General features: G+C 34.0%; 1 protein-coding gene across 5 annotated transcripts in view; it reads left to right on the forward strand.

The window, feature by feature from the left end:
• The window catches only part of HNRNPR (heterogeneous nuclear ribonucleoprotein R), a 30,542-nt gene that overhangs the window by 2,316 nt on the left and 6,593 nt on the right, over positions 1–21,633 (forward strand). Inside the window, exons 2-8 of one of the 5 annotated variants that reach the window (XM_074377195.1) lie at positions 1,010–1,178; positions 3,404–3,522; positions 4,070–4,177; positions 6,202–6,315; positions 15,809–15,985; positions 17,572–17,706; positions 20,110–20,325. In XM_074377195.1, coding sequence (XP_074233296.1) covers positions 1,022–1,178; positions 3,404–3,522; positions 4,070–4,177; positions 6,202–6,315; positions 15,809–15,985; positions 17,572–17,706; positions 20,110–20,325 — 1,026 coding nt within the window. In that variant the 5' untranslated portion in view covers positions 1,010–1,021. Of the gene's footprint in view, positions 1–1,009; positions 1,179–3,403; positions 3,523–4,069; positions 4,178–6,201; positions 6,316–15,808; positions 15,986–17,571; positions 17,708–20,109; positions 20,326–21,633 lie in introns of all 5 variants that reach the window. The other 4 variants (XM_074377196.1, XM_010957379.3, XM_010957382.3 and 1 more) reach the window with 4 other exon arrangements.

Raw genomic sequence — 21,633 nt, forward strand, 5'->3', positions numbered from 1 at the left:
GTTGCATTGTCTTTATTCTGCTGCTTGTTATCTTCATCACATTATCATTTCAGCACAGACAAATGCACTTTAATTCCCTGTCTTTTGAGGAGACAGGATAGAGACTGGCCTTGTATTTTTTTTTTAATATCTCTTCAGGGAGTTGGTCCATTTCAGCATTGCATACAGGTTGAACACCCAAAATGATTTGGGTGGGTTAATCTGAGACACTTGACCTAAGTTTATCCTAATTAGGTAATGTTTGTTGAAACTATTTAGAAGAAGTTAGTTGTCTGTTCTTCAGTGTTTTCCAGCTTTATTTTACTGATACAAAAAATTCAATATATACTCATGATTTTTTTTTAAAGAAGTAACCTCAACTGTAGCTCAGTTTTTATTTTATATGGATTTAAAACAATTGTTTAGCTTCTAAACCTGGTCATTTTTTCTTTTAAATCTGTGAATGGGAATAGCAAATTAATTTTAGAACAAAAATTAATGTCAAGTTTTGTTTTTTTGTTTTGTTTTAAGTGAGGTGGAGAAAACCCAAACCACCAGCATGTTGAACTAGAGACAACAGGGCATTTATTTTACTATCTTGGATTTGAAGCAGAGCTAGGAAATTTTGAAAGTCCTTGAACCTTGATTAAGTGGTCTGTGGGCGTTCATTCTGTTTTTAAACCAAACTTTTAAACTATAAGAATTGAGAGCTGAGGGGCTTTTGAGGATTTTGTAGTGATTTGTTGATATTCTCATCAGGACACAACAGCTGTTTTCATTAACTCAAGCCTCTATTTAACCTACTGTACATGAAGTTCCTTAAAGATATAATGCTTCCATGTACATATTCTATGGTTTTACAGGATTATTATTGCAAATTTAGGTCAGATACATCACAAAAGGCATCAAGATATTATTTTGATAGAGGTTATTAGCAGCATGTATACAGATTAGTTTAGATAAATCATGCATTGTCCTACAAACTAGTTATTTCTGGCTTAATGTAATATAGCTCCTGAATTTTTTCCAGCAGCATAATAAAATGGCTAATCAGGTGAATGGTAATGCGGTACAGTTAAAAGAAGAGGAAGAACCAATGGATACTTCCAGTGTAACTCACACAGAACACTACAAGACACTGATAGAGGCAGGCCTCCCACAGAAGGTGGCAGAAAGACTTGATGAAATATTTCAGACAGGTATAATATGCATTTCTTGTTTCTGACTGGTTATGAAAGTGAGGGCAAACCACTTTGAATTTTATAGATTTTTTTAAGGTTAAATATTACTTATTGTTTCTGATCTATGTAGAGCTGAATGTTACTTTCCCTTCATTGAGAGCATATTGGGTTTGACTTTGATATTCTTATTTCATTATTTTGAAGCCTTCTTAGTGTTGAATATGCAGTCTTAGTTGTTTCAGAACAAACAGTACATCAATTTGTCTTAGATGTACCACCAATTAAAATGTTTCAACATACCAAATTTTACAGTTTTTTCTTAATCTAAATCAGTCATCATTTGCTTTTACTTTCTACTTCCAGTTTCTTAAAGTGATTGTTAAATCAGCTTAGGTCTGATTAGGTGGCATAATAAGAGGTCTAGTTAGACTGTCTGAAATGATAATAAATGTTAGACTCCTTGAGTTTGTGGCCTGTCTAGTTTCTAATAGACAGAAATCCACATCTCAGTAATTTGGAAGTGTTTGGTTTGTAACAGCTGCTTTTTTTTTTTTTTAATCTGAGAGTCCCATGGTTAAGTGCTTAAGCAAATTTGAACATTTTAATATGGTTGTTGTAAGTGGTTTGAAGTTCTAAAGAGGGAGAGAAATATTTACCCTTAGGGAGTGTTGTTCATAAATAAATGTGTCCTCCTCCCCCTTTTGGGCAATAGATGGAAACTTTCTACCTGTGTTTTGTGTGCCTATCCAGATTCTGGGAGTGAGAATTGAATTGTCTCACAAATGTGTCTTCAGTACCATAGTAACAAATATATGTTTTTTTGTCCTTGAAAAAATTTTTTTTAATCTGAGAAGCTCAGGATAATTTTAGACATAAAAATGACTTCTCACAATGACTCCTGGATGATGGTCCCCTTTGAAAATCACTCCTCAGGAACTTTCCGTGACATTCTGCCATAGAGAATTGGCAGTGATCTGCTTAGAGATGCTCTCTAAGTGTTTTGTTATTGATAAGAGGTGGATGGTTTGGGTGTAGAGTTGGATTGATAACAGGATTGATGGGTATCCTGAGTTGTGGCTTTGGGTGGTGGTATGGAGTATTTAAGTAAGGAAAGTCCAATTATTTAGGCATGCTCATTTTGAGCTTTTAAAATAAATCATGGCAACATTTTTTAAGGTAACTTTGCAAGTGACATTAAATTTATTTAAAGTATATTTACTGTATGGAATAAAGTTCTTTTTGGCTTTACCAAAATGTAGTCACTTTTGATGTTCTTATGGACTTGGGGGTTTTAATCTGCCAAATATTTCCACTTTACATTGGATCAATTCTGAAATATTTTGAGAACTATAGAATTTAACAGACTTAAATTATATTTAAACTCAGTAGATGTTCTGTGTGCAGTTAAATATGCTACATGTATAGAATACAGTGCATATATTTTCTGTATAGTTTGTCATAAGTCCATAGTAAAGTCCTTTTAATGCCATTTAAAAAAATTGTCATTGTTGACAGTGTTGTGAATGCCACAGCATCTTTAAAAATCTGTGTGACACTTCAGAAGAACAAAAAATGCTTCAAAATATGAATTTCAGAATTGATTAATCAAGCTGCACTTGCATTTATAGAAAAGCTTAAAATTATGCCTTTCCACATTCTGACTGCAGCAAAGTAGATGCTCAGATAAACAAATGCATTTCATTTTATCTTTGGTGCTAAGGAGGGAAAGCCTTTGACACTTTGGAGAGTGGAAAGAATTATTTAGTAAAAGTGGTTCTCTCATTTTTTTCCCCATTTCTTGTGTGGTTAGCATCAACTTCAACAGTGCATATAATTTGAAGGTTGATCCTTGGGAAATACAATGTGTTCTTACTACTCCAGCATAACCAGAACTTGTTATATTAATGCTTAATCTATAGTACAGTGTGTACATCAGATTTAACGTCCAAGACTTAAACCTTTTGGGGAGTGGGAAATGGGGTTAGGATTTTTTTTTTTTGTGGGGTGTGGGGATTGAAATTCGTGTTTATAGGTATTGACATTTTATCTTTTTTCGTATTTGTAATCTTGACCTTTGTATATAGTATATAGTATTTGTATAGCTGCCTATATGCATATAGTTAAATGAGAATGTAGTTAGTGATAGTATTGAATGTAACAATTCTTGATTAAACATTGATAGCACAGTTTAGGTTATCCCCTTTGTTGCAATAATGCTACCCCCTTTTCAATTTAATTTTTAGGATTGGTAGCTTATGTCGATCTTGATGAAAGAGCAATTGATGCTCTCAGGGAATTTAATGAAGAAGGAGCTCTGTCTGTACTACAGCAATTCAAGGAAAGTGACTTATCACATGTTCAGGTAAGGTCATCATTCTGAAATGTCTTTGAACAGCTAATGATCTGAAATTGTTTTACTGTTACCTTTTTTCCTCTGGAGAAGTGATTTCTTTTGTTTGTGACCACCTCTACTTTTTTTTAAAAAGTTAAAGAAAAAGATCTGCATGGCAAAGAGCTTTCAGAAACATAGGTGTAAAGTAAAAGTCTCCCACTCCTTTGTAACATTTTTGGGCTATCTGATCCTGTTTTATTATCTTGGAGGGAAATAACGTAGGTGGGAGGGATAGTTTTGGGACATTTGGCAAAAATATCCCAGATGCATTTAAATATCAACAAATAGAAGAATTTTGCCAGTGGAGAAGGTAAGTTCGCTGAGGTCTTGTCTGTCTTTAACTGCTATCTGCTCCAGCCTCTGGCACATATTAAGCACTCAGCAAATGTTTGTTGAGTGAATAAATGAGTAAATATTTTGTTAAAATTCTGGTCTTTTGAAATTTATATTTGATTATGTATTTGACCCTTCAACAATTCTGGTGATTCTTTTTCATTGAATGACTTGGCTGTTCTAGAACAAAAGTGCATTTTTATGTGGAGTTATGAAGACCTACAGGCAAAGAGAGAAACAGGGAAGCAAAGTGCAAGAGTCCACAAAGGGGCCTGATGAAGCAAAAATCAAGGTAAAACTTGACTTGAATGGTTGTAGTGAAAGTGAATTAATTTTAATGTGATCAAATGCTTCTTTTCATGTTTCCTAGAAGAAGCTTTTCTTGCACTTAAAAAAAAAAACCCTGTTGTTTGGAAATGAGATAATATAGGGGAAACTACATAAGAAGAATTTTTGGAACAATGTTTAACTGTATGTTTGGTGAAAATTCCTAAATACACACTCCCTTACTCCTTTTGATATATATTTACTGATACTTCCAGTAAGTGTTTTTGGATGGATTCGATCATGACTCTTGGTTCAGTTTCTTTCCAAGCAGTTTGTGTCTTTTTCTCTTTCAGAAGAGGTTTTTTTTATAACTGCCTTCCTCTTTCTGAATTCTTACTTACCTCAGTTTTTTTGTTTGTAAACTGGGAATGGTAATAGTACTTACCTCATAGAGTTGTTGGAATGATTAAAGGAATTAAGATATATCAAGTGTTTAGAATAATACCTGGAATGTAGGAAGAACAGTATAACTATGAGCCATTGTCATTATCACTACTACTGCTACTATTATTATTATGTAGATAAACTGCTCTGAAAGGTAAATATAGGGCTTATTAGTTAAAAGCCCAGTGATCCTAACACCTTAGTTAAATGGATATTGATGTTTTGCTGCAGTGATAGACCTTTCAGTTTGAAATAGTTGTTTTATTTAATGTTGAAGTTTGTATAGTTTTGTTTTAGACAAGGAACATAACATATTTTTTGTCATATAACTAGCTTATATAGACTGCCTTTGTATCTTTTCCCCCTCTGTAAAAAGGCATACTCCCATTCTTATGTCTTTTAAATAATAGGTGAAAATTCTATTTGATGTAATGGTTGTTTTTTTTTAATTTATTACTGTTCATTGAATAGGTCTATATTATTTTCATAAAGCTGGCTATTTGCTCTTGATAAGGTGTGTATTATGTATGTAATATGTGTACATTACACATTATACAAGTAGCATGTAAATATGTAGTATACATATTATGTGTATGTGTTATATATTACGTGTATTTCTATAGTTAAAATAATCAAAGGTGGGAAAATGGAGGGTCTAAGATAACTGGAATCTCAGGGTTCTTCCAAAGATATTTTTGAAAACTACTGAACTTGATGTCTAAAATCTCTTAGAACCTGAAGTGTAAAATTCTCCCCTTTTTAGGTAGATTGCATTTCTTTTTTTCCATTGTGTCTTTGTTCTGTAGGCCTTTCATATATATACAAATTCTTAAGGGCAAGTACATTATCTTTTTTCTATGATTCCTCTTATTACCTCATATAATGTGAAGAAGGTTGGAAATCAGAAAACATGGTTTTATTTGTTTTTTGAAACCTGAGAGTATATTCATTTGGTATTTGCCAAATATTTTGAGTCTGGGCTGTGTGAGAAATGGTCTGGCTCTTATGGAGCTTATGGTATAGCAGGAGTACAAAACAAAAGGATCAAGTAAAATAAAGGTTAAATTATTTGAGTACAATAGAAAGTCAGAGTAGGAAGATGTGAGAAATAGTAAATGAGAGAAGCTGCATGAAAGGTAGGACTTCAGATTTCTTAAGGCTAGAGAACATTTTATTTGAAAAGAGTCATTGGTGGATGTAAGTATGATATGTGAAGGGAGCAACTAATGAAAAAACCTAATTGATGCAGAGGGGGTACAAAATGAGAAATACTGTGATACATAGGTATGAATGGTAGGCTGAGGTCAGCTTATGTTAGAGTTTTAACTATCCTTTCCCCTTTTCTCTTTTCTCATAACAAAAAAGTGGTATGTGCTTAGACAATTTGCCTGTAATTCTTTCCATTAAATGTATGGAAAGGAGAAATAAAAGTAGGAGCAACATGTGTGAGAGGAACCAGTGTGATTTTTTTTTTTTTTTTTTTTTGGCCTAACTAAAATATGTAGCCTAAGATGTTGGGGAACCTTTTGGAAAAGATTAATATTTTGATTTGTGTGTGTGGTATTTAATATTCAAGTATAAATAATTACATAAAATTATCTTTAGGCCTTGCTTGAGAGGACTGGTTATACCCTGGATGTAACCACAGGACAGAGGAAGTATGGTGGTCCTCCACCAGACAGTGTATACTCTGGCGTGCAACCTGGAATTGGAACAGAAGTAAGTGTTCTTCAGCTGTTTGCTGAAATCTTTTCAGTTAGGGGGAAGGTACAGCTCAGTGGTAGAGTGTGTGCTTAGCATGCACAAGGTCCTGGGTTCAATCCCCAGTACCTCCATTAAAAAAATAAATAAATGAACTTAATTACCTCCCCCCAAAAAACCAAACCAAAACAAAATACAGGGAAATCTTTCCAGTTTGTAAATTATTCTAGCTATTGTATGATGGGAAAGAATACTTGATTTTTTTCCAAAATGTAGCTGTTATTTTTTTGGATAGCCACCTGTATTTTGCTGCCATTATAACAGGGGTAATCAGTTGACTGGTAGATACCCAGACACTTTTTAAAGGGATGTAGAGTTCCTGGAACTGGTTGCTAAAACTATGCAGTTGGGAACACACCATTTTAGGTCTTGGGGTGAGGTTATTAAGGACAAATAATTGCTTTTTTCTGTTTTTGGTTTTGGTTTATGTCAGTAATTTTGAATGGTGCTTGTCCTCCCTCCTTGACCCTTCCTTCCATCACATAGACGATACTCAGTATTTATAGAGAGATTTATTGAAAGGAGTGGGTTGCACAGGGGAAGGATGTAGAATCAGATAAAAGTTTGAGCATGTTGGTTTGTACTTGAACAACGAAGGAATTTCTCCTCCATCTGTGCCTTTGTGAAGGTTTCTTCGTATGCTTTTATGCTAGCCCAGTCTAACCCTTTAAATGGAGAAAACTGTACCAAAATGTAAGCCCTGTTACTGCAGGGACCTTTTCTGATTTGGTGTCTCCACTATCTATTTAGTGCCTAGCGTAATGCCAGGAATATAATAGGCACACAGTATTTAACAAATGATTGGTTATGGTTTTTTTCTTTGAATACTAAAATCATGGCTTTGTAACTTAAAATTTAAACCAGATCAAGTGATAATCTCACAGGATTTTCTTTAAGACAGTGATAAGGGGGTAACTTCCTTAGGTGATGATGTCAGTTAAATATTTAGATGATACTATTATGTATCTCATACTTATATTAGAATTCTAAGAAATCTTAAACTTATCAATGATACCCTCCTAAAAGCTGAAACTTTTCATAGCCAAAAGCAAACATTATTATTTCTACTTTGTGAATAGATAAAAAAAGACATCACCTATTAACAGAACTTTTTAGGTCTATATTGGAGCTAATTCTAGTTTCATTCTGTATAGAATGGAGTTTACATTTATTAGTGTTTGTTCCCTGAACTTCTTTTAAACATTATTATACTTTATATTTTATTTCTTAATATTTAACATTATTAAAAGGGCTCCCAGCATTTTTATTTTTTATGATACCTGATAAACTACATGTTTGTTTTGAGTCTCCAAAAACTGGTATAAATTACTTAATGTTATATAACTATTGATAGAGTTGGAATTGGGACTCAGTCACACATTCCTTATAGGAACAAATGTCATTGAAACATAATATACAAGTGCGTAATATTTCAACTTTTCATTCACTTTTGTCCTCTCATTAATCCCCCTCTACCATCCTTTATCTTTAATGTTCTACTTATGTTGTGAACCCTTTTAAATCTACATTTATATTTTATTTTTAAACAATATGGAAATATTCTTACTTGGACTCCTACACTGTATGTATTTTTTTTCTAATGGTTTTAAATTTTGTTCTTGGCATTAGGATTTTTTTCCCTTGCCTAAAGCCCTCATAAAATGAATAAAAGTGGAATTACTAGGGTGGGGAGGGTATATTCAGTGGTAGAGTGTGTGCCTAGTATGCTTGAGGTCCTGGATTCAATCCCCAGTACCTCCATTAAAAATAAATAAAAGCCTAATCTCCCTACCACCCCCAAGAAAAAAACAACCAAAAAAAAGTCTAAAAAAATGGAATTACTCCTTTGCCTTTTTCTTGTTCTTGAGGCAGCTTGAAATACCTCCAAGAGAATACATTTTCAAAAAAGTTATCTATCGTATACCATTCAGCATGTGATGTACTTGTTAGTATTTACCAGTTGTCATTACATTTTCCTAGTCTTATTTCTTTGACTAGTTATAAAATCCTTAAGAATAAAAATTATATATATGGCTATATTCTTCACAGTGCCTGGTATAACTTGTGGAAAATTAGTTGTTTGTATATATTTCACAATTACAGAAATGAACTTTTTTAGCCCATTTAGTTGGTTTCATTAATGAGCTCATTAATGGAGACTTGTTTTATTTTTGCATTATATAGATAAGGAAGGGATTTGCTAGTACTCAAAGATTTCACTGGAGGTATTTGAACAATTAAATAGGATAAACTGTTTTGAGTATCCAGTTAGAAACAAACAGTATGCTAATTGTAAGATATGTATTATACATTTTCTTATATTGTACTGCCTCTTTAGGAGACATACACTTTTTCCTGTAATATCATTACATATAACAGATAGGGTTGCAGCAAAATCTCTATATGAGATCACCAGCCTAAGCCACTCCTGTCAAGCAGTTTGTTACGAGATTACAATGTTAAAGTTTTGGATTCCTCCCATAAGTTTAGACTTCATGAGATTTGGCCTATACTTATTGAAAATTAAAGTTTTGAAAGATGGGAGGTTTTTAATATATTGGGTTGATGATAGATTAAATAAATATTTGGTTTTAATTGATGTCATTTTTGGTGCTCTGAGATTCAGGTTTTTGTTCTTTTATGGTTCATTACTGTTAAAAATTATTGGTATTTATTACCTCCCCACCCCCCCAAAAAATTATAAGCTCGTGATTAAGTTGAAAATAGGGTCAGTGCCTGAGACTGACAGTATTAAAATTAAGTTATGAGATGACTATGGGGTTTTATCTTTGGATAAAATCTATAAATAAACCCTATAAATGAGCACTCATTGTTAAGCATTGGCCTTGAGACAAAAAATACACAAGAATGATAAGTATCGATTTTGAAATGTGTTTTTTTCACGTGTCTTGGCTCTCAGACCTAGTCTGGATAAAATATCTTTGTATTTTTGTTTCCTTTTTGTTCCAGTTTTATTGAGAAATAGTTGATATACAGCACCATATAACTTTAAGACGTACAGCATGATTTGTCTTATATACATCATGAAATGATAACCACACTAAGTTTAGTGGGCATTCATCATCTCATATAGATACAAAATTAAAGTAATGGGAAAAAATAGTGATTTTTTTTTTCTTTGTGATGAGAACTGTTAAGAATTACTCTCTTAACAACTTTCTTATATAACATACAACAGTGTTAATTATATTTATTATGTTGTAAATTACACCCCTAGTGCTTATAACTGGAAGTCTGTACCTTTTGACTACCTTCATTCAATTCCTCTTTCCCCCAAACCGCCCCCCACCTCTGGAAACCACAAATCTGATCTCTTTTTCTATGAGTTTGTTTAATTGTTTATTTTTGAGGTATAATTGACCTGTAATACTATGTTAGTTCCAGGTGCACAACGTAAGATTTGGTATTTCTATATGTTTCAAAATGATCACCATGATAAATCTAGTTACCATGTGGTACAATACTTTTGTGTTCTTCAGCTGGTATCGTAAAACTCTTTTAATTTGTTTCCATTGACATAAATGTAATCTCCATGGAGATCTTGGGTATATAATAAGCTTGGTTATAAGCACTGATATTCTGTGGAGAAAGTCAAAGGAAATGGTAGATTGGAATCTCTTTGATTTATTAGTTAATGGAAGTGTTAGAGAACCATTGTATTTAACAGAGACCTGTAAGTGTGTGACTTTGTAGCACCTGAATTGAATTATATATAAAGATGAACTGCTGTGTTTGCAAAATAGTAAATACGAGCTGGATAATGGAAGAACCCTAGTAGATAAAAGACTGTTGAGCTGCCTGGTTACTTCTGTTAATAACTTCTGGAGTCTCAGAGGGCTTCCTCTATTACTGTTGAAGTATTTGATGGATAGATAATAGCCAAAACTTTTTCACTTAGATGGTAGATAGTAGACAGCCAAAACTTTTTCAAAGCCTTAATGCCTGGTGAGTAAAGGAAGAACTGTTACAGTATTCACTACATTCTGTTGGTTCTGGAAGGAGAGTATTAACCTGCACATGACTGAGTGCTTACTCTGAACAGCTCATATGGAGCCAAAATGGCTCAGCAACCGACAAGTTAATAAAAGGAAAACATTTCTATTACATTTTAGTTAACTAAAAATTGAGTTTAAAGAGCTTTAAAAGGAGTGATGCTTAATTAGTTTTTATTAAAAATTTTTTTTTCTTGAAGTATAGTTGGTTTTCAATGTGTTAATTTCTGGGGTACAGCATAATGTTTCAATTATACATATATATTCCTTTTCATATTTTTTATTATAGGTTATTACAAGATATTGAATATAGTTCCCTGTGCTATACAGTAGAACCTTGTTGTCTATCTATTTTATATATAGTATAGTAGTTAGTGGCTGCAAATCCTGAACTCCCAATTTATCCCATCCCCACCACCCCAGGTAACCATAAGTTTGTTTTCTATGTCTGTGAGTCTGTTTCTGTTTTCTGAATAAGTTCATTTGTGTCATTTAATTAGTTTTTAAATTGTTTATTTTCAGCCTTTTCTCAGAGAAGTCAGTATTTTTGGCCTGTTTCTTCACGGACCCCAGTGATTATAATATTGGGTACTTTGTTGATCATACATTTGTAGATGTTTCTTCTGAAATAGAACAGTATTCTTATGGGAAAAGCTATAAATTGGACTTCTAACACTTAAGTGATACTTTAGAGTATAAGGAGCTTGCTCTTATTAATTCTACAAGCTGATCATTAAATTGCTTTTCCTGAAAATACAGATTTTTTTGCTATAGGTATGCTTAATGAGACAAACTTAAATGATTCTAAAAATATAGACACGTTATATAAGTAGTATAATAATCTGACACTTAGCTTCCTTACTTAGCTGTGTTCAGATATATTTTCACAGTGCCATTGCATGTGCTGTCTCTGCTTTTGCGTATATTTGTAATGAGAAGGGAGAAAATATGGATGTTGAACAATGGAATTATGAAGCACCATTGTATCATTTTACTATAAAGAATATAAAGCAGAATTTACTTCCCAGAGCAGTTTTAAAATATTCAAATACAAATACTCTCAAATATAAAAATATTCTAACTTGGCTAGGCTTAGGAGTGGCCAGAGAGCCTGGCCACACCAAAAAATACATTTCAAAATTTATACCAATTTCTCTTGTGTATTTCTTGTCTCAGAACACTTTTTATCAGTAGCTTTTTTTTTTAGTACTGTCCTCTGTTAATGAATGCTCATTTATAGAGTTGATAGTGTTAACAGAGTGATATATCTGAAGCTAGTGAGAAGTGGTCAGATTCTGGATATTTTGAAAGCATATGTAACAGAACTTATTGATGAGTTGAATGTGGAAGTATGAGAGAAAGGAGTTGAGGATGACTTAAAGACTTATGACCCGAGCAGCTGGAAGGGTGGAGTTGCCATTTATTGAAATGTGAAGGCTGTGGAGAAGAGCAAATTAGCAGGATTGAAAGATAAGAGTTCAGTTCTGAACTTGTTATGAGTTAGATGTCTCTTAGAAATCCAAATGGAGCTGTTGAGTGAACAGATGCTTACATGATCCTCAAGTTTATAGAAGAGTTCTAGCTGGAAATTATAAATATGGGAAACATAAGCATTAGATAGTATTTAAAAACCATGAGTTCAGTTGTTGTCACCGTGGAAGTGTGTGTGCTAGAGAAAAGGTCTAAGATCTGATTCCTGCAGCTCTTCAACATTTAGAGTTTGGGGGGATGAGAAGGAACTGGCAATGGGGACTGAGTAGAAAAAGCCAATGAAGTAGAAAAACCAGGAGTGTGGTGTCCCAGAAGTCAAGTGAAGGAAGAATGGTCAATTATACCAAATTTCCCAAGTAAGGTGAGGGCTAAAAATTGATACTTGATTATGGCAACGTGGATGTCATTAGTGACTTTGACTAGAATGGTGGTAAAAGCCAAATTTGGAGAAGATTCAAGAGACTAGGAAATGAGGAATTTGAAGCACCAAGTATGTATAGCTCTTTTGAGCAATTTTGCTACAAAGGATAGCAGAGAAATGGGACAATAGCTGGAAGGTGTTATAGTCAAGATATATTTTGGTTCTAACTTAAATTTTAAGGGAGAAATTATAACATACTTATGTGCTGATAGAAATGATCCATGTATGAAGGGGAAATTGATGATAAAATTGTTACTGGACCAAGTGTCCTTGAGTAGGAAAGAAGGAATGGGATCTAGCACATAAGTTACAGCATGAGGTACATACTCATTCATAAGTTCATTCAAAGATGAGCAGCTATTATGTTCCTGGCACTGTGTTCAATCCTGGGAATAAAATGAGGAACAGGATGTGGGCTCTTTGGTCACATGAAAATTGAACCCTCTTGTTGATGTTATTCCCAAATGAGGATATTGAGACTCTGGTTTAGAAACTTGCTCAAGGTAACTAAAAGGTAGATTTGAATCCAGCATAACTTAAAACTCACTGTTTTTCACATTCTCCCTATTTTCAAACTATCACCCTACTACATCAAGCCTTCACCATCCCTTGCCTGAATTGCCCTGTTAACCTGACTGGTCAGCCTGTTTCTCTATACAGTCCACTTTCTATCCAGCTGCCAGAATATTCCTTTTAGAACCTAAGTTACTTGTCTGTTCAAGATCCTCTGTCTTCCCAACACATTTGGAATAAAATGCAAACTTCTAGCCATGGTTTAACTTAATCTGGCCCCATTCTCTCTTTCCCTTCACTGCCTCTTGTGTGAAGCTTTTACTTCAATCACTGGCATCTTTGCTGTTCTTCAGATATGTCAGTTGTGCTCCATCTTTTTGTACTTGTTCCATCACCTTGGAATACTGTTTCTTCAGAGTTTTACCTTATTTTCTCAAGTAAGCCTCAGTTTGAATTTGCCTCCCCAAGGAGGTCCTTCTAATTAAAATACAATCTCTTCTTCATTTATCCCTTTTCTTTGCTTTTGTTTTTCTTAGCTTTTAATATCTCCTGGAATTATATTGTTTATCTCTTAAATTTGTCTCTATCAGAGCATAAGCTTCATGAATGGCTAGACCCATCTGTGGTGTTCACTGTGTCTCTAGAAAGAATACATGGCACATGAGTCAAAGGTTTGGACAGGTTCTATGAGTAGGGAGGGAGCTGTTATCGGTAGCATTATATATTACATCTTTATTGTAAAGTATTTAGAAAATGTAATAAGGAAAATAGAGTAGTTTTTTCCATGCATTCATAACCACTTTTAATATTCTGATACAGTCATCCTTTTCTATACATACATATATGTTTAAAAACAAAAATTAAAGGGAGGAGGGTATTGCTCAGTGGTAGAGTGTATGCCTAGCAGGCACAAGGTCCTGGGTTCAATCCCCAGTACTTCCACTAAAAATAAATAAATAAAAACCTAATTACCGCCCCCCCCCCAATTGGCATGGCTTATTGATGATTGAGGTAAAATCAGGACTGCCAAGAGGAAATGTTTATAGGTAGTTGGAGATAAAGAATTAGGTCTTGGGATGTATGGGGTGTACTGGGAGATGACTGTAGAGTTGTGGGCTGTGGGAATGGATATGATCCTTAAAAGTGATGAAAATACATGAAGAATGGGAAATAGAGCCATAACTTTGGGAAACACACAGACTATTATTAGATGGATGGAAGAATCACCATGGAGAGGATAGAGGAGTAATTCAAGGTAAGAAGACCAGGTTATAGAGAGTTCTGAAACCTTAAGGGAAGAGAATTTTCAGAAGGTAGCATCACTAGTGTAACACTTGTTGAGAAGGGAAGAATGATGAGACTGAGGAAGGAAAGAGTTTTCATTTTGGTCCTTAGAAGTCCATTAGTGACATTTCGGCACACAGTTTAGTGTTAGAAGAAGCAGCCAATTTTTAGAGTTAAAGAGAGCATAGATAACCAAGTGCTTTTCAGAGTGTACTTTCATTAGAAAGATGGTTCTGTAGGGAAATCACTCAGATGATACCTTAGGTGTCTTATTCATACTTCTCTTAGCTGCATAGTACTAAGCATATAGTAGATGTGTTGAAAAAAATAACTACGTGAGTGAAATAAAACAGATGTGGGTCATGTGTTTAAAGCATTTATATGTGAAAGGAAAGATACAGGCTAAAGAAGGGATTTTGCTTTGTATTTTTATTTTGTTATGGGAAGTGATTTGCTATGTTTGAAGATAGAGGGAGGAACCAGTGGGAAGGAAGGAATGTCCTGAGCAAAATAAGCAGTTGAAAAAATAAAAGTTTATGATTATTTCCAGAAGAATGAGAAGAAATGGGCTTATTTATTAGGGTTAAGGAGCTAATCTTTCCTTGGAAAGGAAGTAAATCTCTCTCTGAGGTGTAAAGGAAAGAAGTGAAAATAGATGTTGAGACAAGTTTTTAAGGCCTAGAGGAAGGAATATTAAGTAACCAATGACTTTTCAGGTGATCTCCTTAGATGAGATTTTTTTGAATGAGGATTGGAGACTTTTCAGGAGGTAGAAAAATTAGAATAACTGTTGTGTGAGAATCATGCTGGAGAATCGAAAGACCTCATGTTTTACCAGATAGCAGGGAAGATGAAACTGATTATTTTGAAAAGAATTATCTTAAGATAGCACAACTGTTGTTACACCAGAGCTTAACACCAGAAACTTAATCTCCAATAATAATTTTGGCATCTTTTGCATCGCTGTTATTATGTTATTCGGGTCATTTTTCAGAATATGAAAATGTTGACGTAGATGAGTTTCACTAGAAAGTTGATCTCATGCTAACTCTGATTTTCTTCTCAAGACTTTGTGTATGGATTGTAAATGTTTTAACAAAAAATTGTTTTCAGTGTTGCTGACATGGTGGAACTTGAAAATTGTGGACTGATAGTAAATGTATACTGAAAGTGTTTCTGATTGTTTAATTCTAATTCATTATTACAATTTAACTCTTACATAAATTTTAACTAAGATAGAACACAAGATCTTCAGATGATGAAGAGTTTTTCATACCTTAAAATGTAATATTCTGAGAAGGGGGTAGGTTGAATTGAAGTTTTAAGTAGTAAAGATTTCAGAGTAAAAAAAAAAACTTGGAGACCTTATCAATCTTTTATTCAATTATTGTGTCTGTAAAATGCAGAAATACTTCCATGAAGATTTATACATGCCTTTTATCCTGTCTTTTTGTGAGAAAAAGACAAATTATAAACATTCAAAATTTAGAGTTGTTAGTTTATGTTTTGTACATTAATCAGTTTCCATTTTTCAATATAGAATATTCTGTGTTAATGCCCCTAAGGTCATTATAATAAAAACTAGGGTTAGCTTCACAAGATTCAAATTGTCCCCATTTCTTCTAACCATCTTTGTGTCCCCACCCCTTAAAAAAAGGGGACAGTTAGGCTTAATGGTGCTAAAATCAAATGCTTACATTGGGATTATAACACAGAGATTTTTTTTCAGGTTTTTGTAGGTAAAATACCGAGAGATTTATATGAGGATGAGTTGGTGCCCCTTTTTGAAAAGGCTGGTCCTATTTGGGATCTCCGTCTTATGATGGATCCTCTGTCTGGTCAGAACAGAGGGTATGCATTTATCACCTTCTGTGGAAAGGAAGCTGCACAGGAAGCTGTTAAACTGGTATGTGATAAACAAATGCCCACTGTCCAGCAAGTCATTATTTCAGAGAAATACCTCAATTAAAAATGTTTGCATCTAACATTGTTTCACTGTTTAATTTTTGCTTTGAATGTTTTTATATTGACTTAGTTGGCATGTGACTGTTGCTCTTTTTTTCCTGACTATAAAAGTGAAAAAGAAATGAAAATACCCAAGAAATAAGGTGTTAGAGAAAGTCTCCCATAATTCTAAGAAGTTATTCATTAGAGTGATTAGTATCTAAAGTTTCATTTGAATATTTGTCTTCTGCAGCTCTCTCTTTTGATCTTAGACAAAATGTCAGTTCTTGCGGTTAAACTTTAGGGTAGGATTCTTAATGAGTGATGAAGTCTGAGTTGGGTTCTAGGGAACATAGCTGGGCGACAGTGACTTTTAGACACAATTCAGGAAATGGGTGTGAATCTGCTTTGTTTTTGTCATGGCCTAATCATACAGTTTATTTTCTAAGTATATTCTTGTTCTTTTCTTTTTGTTTCCAGGTCCTCTAGTCCTCTCTGTCTTTAATCTTTCTTTTTCTACTATTTTGTAACCAATCTTCTAGTAATTTACTTTCTGTAGGGCCTTTTGCCCTTTGTACTTATTTCAGTGGTAGTAGTAGTTAAATTATGCAAATTAAGTATATCTTCACTCATATTGTATTAAGATACAACCATCTAAGTAACTCAGAATAACAGTATCATTGTTTTTTCGCATATTCTTTTGCCAGACTGCTAAAAGCCTCGGTTAGTCTAGTTCTGGTTCTTCTAGAATGGTAATCTCTTTCACCAAGGCTTCTGATTTCATCTGTTGCTTCTAAACTAGTTCTACTTCTAACTTGACCCAGCTTTTAGTTTTTATTATGGACTTTTCCTTCTAGTTTGCTTATGTAATACTGAGAAGTTTTCAGAGTTTTATTTCCTTGTTTCTGGCAACATACGGATTTTTTTTTCTTAATAATTACATATCTTTTAGTAAAGTAATGGGTAAGTAATATTAAAGCACAAGAAGGTAAAGTTTATCAAGGAAATCATCACAGAGCTATTTAAATAAAATATTTTTATGAAATATATAATTTTGAAAGTACTGTGTTTGATATGCAGTTTAAAGTTTCAGGATTCTGTTTTGTGTAGAATGTGAAATTCTTCTAAATTTCTTTTGCATTGATTAAACATGCTTGTTACTCTTTATATATTGTTATTTTGTCTATGGCTTATCTATATCTGATTTCATCTCTGAAGGCCCTGAATTGTCAGTCTCAGGTATTTTTTTCTGAAATTCTCTGGAAAAAATTTTCAGATAGATAAGACTGAAATATGAAATAAGATCTTTTTAAAAATAAATAACTCAGCCATTTATGTATAGTGGAACAGTAAAGGTAAACAAAACCAAACTAAAGAGGCTGCAACAAGTTTAAAAATATGCATTTTATATTAGGGCAAGCATGAGGGAATCAGTGAGTTCATGAAGCAAGGAATGTTTGACCTTAAATTGTTAAATTTTTTAGATTGAGATCAGTTGTTCTGAGTTTGGGGTGGTTGTGGGGTGTCTGGTTCTTCTCTTCCTTTCAGTGTGACAGCTATGAAATTCGCCCTGGTAAACACCTTGGAGTGTGCATTTCTGTGGCAAACAACAGGCTTTTTGTTGGATCAATTCCGAAGAATAAGACTAAAGAAAACATTCTGGAAGAATTCAGTAAAGTCACAGGTAAAACAAAAATGTATTTAGAAATTAGTTTTGGGAAATCTGTGGTACTATTTATAAGTGCAAATAAAGGAGGTGTATCTTAATCTAAGAGTTCAGGTATCTATTCAGTGTCTGAATTTGCCTCCTTTCTGCTTTTTAGTGGCTTGGACTAAGCAACTTCCCTCATGTCTTCAATTTCTTGGAATGTCCCCTTCACTTCTTTGCCTTAATTGAACCTTGGCTTTGGCCAGAGCCTTTGCTGTAGCCCTCAAGTGAAGACTTTTCCTCTCTGACATTCAGTGTGCTTTAGGGCCAAGAGGATGAGAGTTCTTATCCTCTTTTTTCCTTTTACCATGTCTAGGTCAGATTTTTTTCGAAATTTCCAATTCTAAATCCATGGAATTGGTTGAGAAGAACATTTTATATCACAAGTCTATATATAGATATAATAAATAACTGGGGGAAATTTTAACAGAATTATACTTTTGCTTGTTACATATAATTTTAGTTCGATATTCCTGTTCTATTTCATTTTTTAAAGTGTTGATGGAGACCCACTAATGCTAGCTGCAGTTTAAAAAACACTTTTAGACCATTATTTCCCCATGTGAAAACCACTGTTCTTTACATTTTTGCCATCTGGGCATACCACAGACACACAGTCCTTTCCCCTTCCTTCAAGCTGTTATCTATTGCTCTTCTGGTTTCAGTCTTTCATTAATTGAAGATTGCTCCTGGCTCACAGTCTTTCTCTTCTGCCCTAAATTGACTTATTTTTAGTACTTTTAACATCTATATGAATGAACCATCCAATACCCTAGCCTAGTTTTATGACCACCTGATCTCCAGTCCTTTGCTTCAGCTCTCCCACATCCAGAGCACATTGTCTTGCTGCCAGAAATTCTACACACTGAAGTCTTGACTGCTAGCATCCCACTTTGTAACCACTGTCACTGTTTGTCATAATTGTGTTGGTCATATGCCCCTAATGGCACAGTTCTTTGACCTTATCAGTTTATTACTCACTAACTCCCTTCTGATTTCGTATCCATTTATTTATGCCTTCAGCAAGTATTTATCCACTGCCTGCTAATTGCTGGCATTGTGCTATGTGCTGGGATACAGTGGTGAATAAGGGTGATCTATTCTCTGCCCTTGTAAGAGTTTACATTCTGCTAAAGGAGATAAGAAAAAAATTAAGAAATATTTACACATTGTGGTAAGTGCTGTGAAGAGGGAATAAAGGATATTTAGCTAGAGAGTAACTGTTATCCCTGTTTTTGATGGTCAAGGAAGGCTTTCCTGGTAAGATGACATTTCATCCAAGACATGAGCCATGAGGAGATATAGCATACAGAGAGGAAAGGGATGTGCATTTCAAGAAAGCAGCATGTGCCAAGACTGTGAGACAAGAATGAATTTGCTGTATTGAAGTATTTGATAGAAGGCTGGTGTTGTTAAAAGGTAGAATTTGGGGTAGAATTACATGAGAGGAGGTAGACAGGGCTTCTGTAGACCATTTAAGGAGTTTGGATTTTATCGTATTTATAGTGTATTTGAAGGTCTTAAGCAGGGAATAACATCTGTTTCATGTTTATAGGATAATGCCTTAGAGGAGTTAAGAATAGAAACTAGTAAATTAATTGAGACTGTCATAGCAGTTCAAAGAGAAGATTGGACTATAGTAGTACCAGATGGTAATGGAAAGAAGTAGATGGGCTTGGAATTGTATAAGGGAGATGAGGGAAAGGAATAAATAAAGAATGAGTCCTCAGTTTCTGGCTTGAGAACCTGGGTGATGGTACTGTTTATTAGATAGGGAAGTCTAGAGAAGACAGATTTTGGGAGTGATGGTACAGTTTTGGACATGTTAAATTTGAAAAGTCTAGTCTAGAAATAAAATCTAAACACTCTTTAAAAGTAGGTACTACCTAAAAAGAACATAAAGGGAAAGATGAGGGTACAGGACTAAAACCAGAGGTATACCAATTTTAAGCAGTTATTTTTATTCTTGGTAAAAATAGTAAGTTTTAAAAAGTTAGATTCAGGGATGATTTTTGGTCATGATTAGTTGTTGAGTGTTAGTTCTCTTGGATTTATATTAATAATTTGATTTTTAAGTTCCTTGGTAATATTTTCAATAAATTTTAAGGTCATGTTACATCAAACACTCTAAAACATTGTAGAATGTTATGTCAGAATACAGTAGTTGGACTTGTTTATGGCTGTACCTTCAGGACCCCTAAAATTAAAAATACTGTCCCAAACTCCATATCTAATAATGCTAATTTAATTGTCTACTAGGTAATTAGCGAATCATTTTGAGGCTTCGTCAGTTATTTTTTGCTCTTCAGCAAGTGGATTTAGGTCTACCTAATAGCTAGATGTGTGGTGGATGCTTTTGGCTTATATATCTGGCTGTTGGTTTAACAGAGGGTTTGGTGGACGTTATTCTCTATCATCAACCCGATGACAAAAAGAAGAATCGGGGGTTCTGCTTCCTTGAATATGAGGATCACAAGTCAGCAGCACAAGCCAGACGCCGGCTGATGAGTGGAAAAGTAAAAGTATGGGGAAATGTAGTTACAGTTGAATGGGCTGACCCTGTGGAAGAACCAGATCCAGAAGTCATGGCTAAGGTAAATGCAATTGCTTGGAATGGGGGTGCAGTTATCATTTAAAATTTTGTACTCAGAATAAAGGCCAAATTTTTCATATAGTATTTTATATAGTAAATACAAATTGTAGCTCTTGATCTTAACTATTTAGGCACGGAGTTGCTTTCATACCAAATTTAACAGCTTGTGTTGGTGTCTAGGAATTTCCATTAACCATTCCATTTTCTGCAGCTTAAATGTGTAAAAGGAACTGATATGAAATCCCTTCAATTAAGTATTCTGTATGTATTAAGAGTTTGTTTAGTGCTTAGGCACTAAGAGGGATACAAAGGTTAAAAAAATTAAAGAAAAAAGACAAGGTCTTATTGAATAAAGAGAGAATGTTTTGAAGATTATTAATTATAATATTCATTGACATACTGTGACTTTTATTACATGGCCATAAATTATAATTTATTTAGATTTATAGCTAACTGTCCTTTTTATTTTTTAAAGCTTTTCTTTTTTAATGATCATTCTCCCTTAGAGTATTGTCTCCATGAAGAATGACAAATGGTTATCATGTTTGTTGTTAGGCCATAGTGGCAAAATGCGCATGGCAAATCCTGTGGAGGGCCCTCAGTTTCCTCCGAAGCCCTAAACTTGCATTGCCAAGATCTTTGCCTGGGAAAGGATGGTTCCATAAGTCCTGGTTCTCAGGCTTTCATCTAGGTGACTCCTGAGATTGAAGGGACACTTCACAGTTGCATCTTTGCTGTTTTAGTGAGTTTTTGAGTATTTTGGTGTCTGTCTTTTCCCTTGTCAGGGTGGCAGCAACTCTGGATGGCCATGAATTAGTGGTTGGATTATTCTGGACTGAAAAGTCTTTTTCCTCAGGCTTTTTATTACAGGTTCTGAGGGGGCAGTCCTCACTTTTGATTAGTTTGGAGGAGAGCCCCGGTTAATACTAGCATGATAAAGTTTTTGTAAAGAAAAACATTTTGAATTAAGCAAAGAAGATCCACTGAGAACGATCCAGAGACTCAGAATGCTGTGTACTATCTTTTACTCATAATCCTTGAGTAGATGGATGTCAAGGAAGGGAACTAGGAATCGAAATAGCCCTTATTTTAAATTTTTATTTATTACTAGCTTGATTTTAATCCCACTTGTTTATTTTCCTAATACAATTGTGCCTTCAGACTTACGAATTCGGTAAAAAAATATTTAAAAAAATTGTAAAATGATTATAAATCTATAAAAAATGTTAAAAAAAACTTACGAATTTGGATGTTATCTATTATACTGGGGTTGGATAAATCTATTTGCAAGATCCCTTATAACTTGAAT

The sequence above is a fragment of the Camelus bactrianus genome, chromosome 13 (genome assembly GCF_048773025.1).
Source record: "Camelus bactrianus isolate YW-2024 breed Bactrian camel chromosome 13, ASM4877302v1, whole genome shotgun sequence".
Taxonomy (NCBI): Eukaryota; Metazoa; Chordata; class Mammalia; order Artiodactyla; family Camelidae; genus Camelus; species Camelus bactrianus.